This window comes from Phalaenopsis equestris, unplaced genomic scaffold (assembly GCF_001263595.1).
Source record: "Phalaenopsis equestris unplaced genomic scaffold, ASM126359v1 Scaffold197675, whole genome shotgun sequence".
Lineage (NCBI taxonomy): Eukaryota > Viridiplantae > Streptophyta > Magnoliopsida > Asparagales > Orchidaceae > Phalaenopsis > Phalaenopsis equestris.
This window is the reverse complement of record NW_018217624.1, coordinates 1-2,580: the sequence shown is the minus strand read 5'-3', so window position 1 is coordinate 2,580 and position 2,580 is coordinate 1. Positions and strand designations below refer to the sequence as shown.

At 43.2% G+C, this 2,580-nt stretch overlaps 1 protein-coding gene across 1 annotated transcript; it reads right to left on the bottom strand.

Annotated features, from left to right (window-relative positions):
* Window positions 1-587: 587 nt before the first annotated feature.
* LOC110035425 (probable inorganic phosphate transporter 1-7) lies at window positions 588-2,572 on the bottom strand (the record flags this gene model as incomplete). The annotated part of the gene is made up of 2 exons (XM_020739656.1): window positions 588-1,764; window positions 2,214-2,572. Coding segments are annotated over 2 exons (1,389 nt in total), but the record flags the coding sequence as incomplete, so codon positions are not given.
* Window positions 2,573-2,580: the final 8 nt, after the last annotated feature.

Genomic DNA, 2,580 nt, shown 5'->3' with positions numbered 1-2,580 from the left:
ATATATATCACACACACCTCATCAAAGATATGACATAAACTTTGCCTTCAACAAAATATGACACAAATAGAAGAAAAAATACCCAATATATTACAAGCAATTTTCTCACCATGATAAATCCCAAAATTATTACATATACTTCAAGATGAATATAATACAAACTTAATTCATTACTCATAAATCACACTTATCTCAAAATGAATTAATAGCACATTAAAATCAATATTTAATCACATATTTTCAAAAGCAATTTTCTTAATTGCATTAAAAGCTAAGAGTCACACTTCTTCATATTTAAGAAATTGACAAGAAAATTATGGGAATGAAGATTTTAGAGAAGACTAAAATATAGACAATCATCCAAGGGAGTATAGAAGATTCAACCATATTTTAAAACATGTTAGAAAGTAAAGTTCCAAGGATAACTTAAGATAACCTAGAAATGTCTAGGATCATGCATGTATATAAGAGAATAGTGTAAAACTATCTAGAAACTACACAATTTTTATGTAATTTAGGAAGTTCTCTAAGGCTTGGAGATCACTATAAATAGAAGTCTCTCCCACACATTCGCAGGCATCCAAACATTCATCCAAGAATCCTAAACATTTAAGTGTCCTATAGTATTTTGTAGTTACAAGTCGAAACATTGTGAGGGTTAGACTGATTTAATGTTAAGGAATAATCCTAAAATCGCATGATTGACTTGAGATAAGTTGGTCTGTGCAATACCCCTAAGAAATCTCCTTCTCACCCCCATCTTCACACATCACTGTACCCCTCTCCTTCAGCTCTTCTTCCTCCTCCCCCGACATCTCCTCCAAAGACTTCCCCTTTGATTCGGGCAGCAACAGAGTAAATCCTAAACCCAACAAATTACAGGCCGCAAGCACAAACAACGAATTCCTCACCCCAATCCCCGTCGGATATCCCCTCTCCCTCTTCCCCTTCTCCCGTTCCTGCGCCGCATACAGAAACCCAAAAGATCCCACTATCGCTCCCCCCTTCCCCGCCGCCGCCGATATCCCGTGACAAGTCGACCTCAACCTCGCCGGAAATATCTCCGCCGGAACAATAAACGTCGTGCAATTCGGCCCAAAATTAGCGAAGAAGAAGGTCAATCCATACATCACCACAAATCCGATTTGATTTCCCGGCGAACTCCAGTGGCTGTAAGGAATCGCAAGCCCGAGCATGAACACGGTCATGAAGAAGAACCCCATCGTCTGAATCCAAAACCTCCCGATCACATCGATGAAAGCGACGGCAAACCAGTATCCTGGCACCGTGCCGCAGAGCGCTATGATGGTCTCTGCTCTGGCGATCTTGAAAAGCTCCTCCAACGCGTTCATGGAGACGGCGCTCGGAATCCATCCCACCGCGCTAAAAATGTCTTTTTGAAAGAGGTTTTGGCTGTAGAAGGCGATGTCGAGGAGGAACCAGATGGTGGTGGTGCCGAGCAAGTGGAGGCCGTGCCGGCGAGCGAATTTTTTGCTGAATAGACCGAATTGCTTCTCTGGTTTGATCATCACTGGGCTGTTGTTTTCGAGATCGAGTTGGAGAACTTTGGCCATATCAATGGCGGCGAGCTCGGCGTTGTTGGCTACGAGGGCGGTGTAGCGAGCGGTTTCCGGCATTCTCATTCGGGAGTATAAAGTCAGCGCAGCCGGTATTGCGCCGATCATCAGGATTAACCGCCAGACGTAATCGGCCTGCGGGACGGTGGAGGCGAGCGGGTCGATGCTGTACGCCGGCGCCGGGAACCTGTTGATTGGAAGATAAAAATTGCATTTTTATTGTTTAGAATGTTTGTGAAATTAGCGATAAAGTTATTCGGACAAAGATGGGGTTTTTATTTAATTTGAGCAATAAATTTTAAAAGCTCCTATATTTAATAAATCCAACTAGTGGACTGACAACTAGCTTGAACTTTTCTTATTAGCTCATCAAACTCAATTCACGAGCAATTTATCAAGGCGAGCTTATGCCAACTTCAAAATCACCTAAACTCACTCACACACCCCTAAATCAAGAAAAAGAATATTAAATCTCATCATGACTCCAATAAAATTGCATCACGTCACATGAAAGAGCGATAAAATAAAACAAAAATATATACTTTAATGTATGAACCCCCTCCTCCAAATATTGGCGAAATTCCATTAAATTTCTAATGATTTTTTAGTAAACCACATTTCAAATTATAAGAATACCTCTCTTTGAAGACACCGGAGACAAACAGGGTAACAACACCGCCGGCAAGAATACCGAACCCCTGCATCGCAAAAACAGCCGCAATGAACGATCCCCGCGTCTTCTTATTAGCATATTCCGACATAATGGTGGCGGAGAGAGGATAATCGCCGCCGATACCGAAACCGAGCCAAAACCGAAAAAAACAGAGCGTCCCCATAACTCCGGCGGGCTTCCGGCCGAACGAGAGGCCGGAGCAGAGCGCACAAACGATCATCAGAAAAAGAGTTACGCAGTAAAGCTTTTTCCGGCCAAGTTTGTCGCCGAGCCAGCCGAAGAAGAGATGGCCGACGAGAGTGCCGCAGAAGGCGACGCCGTTGACGGCGG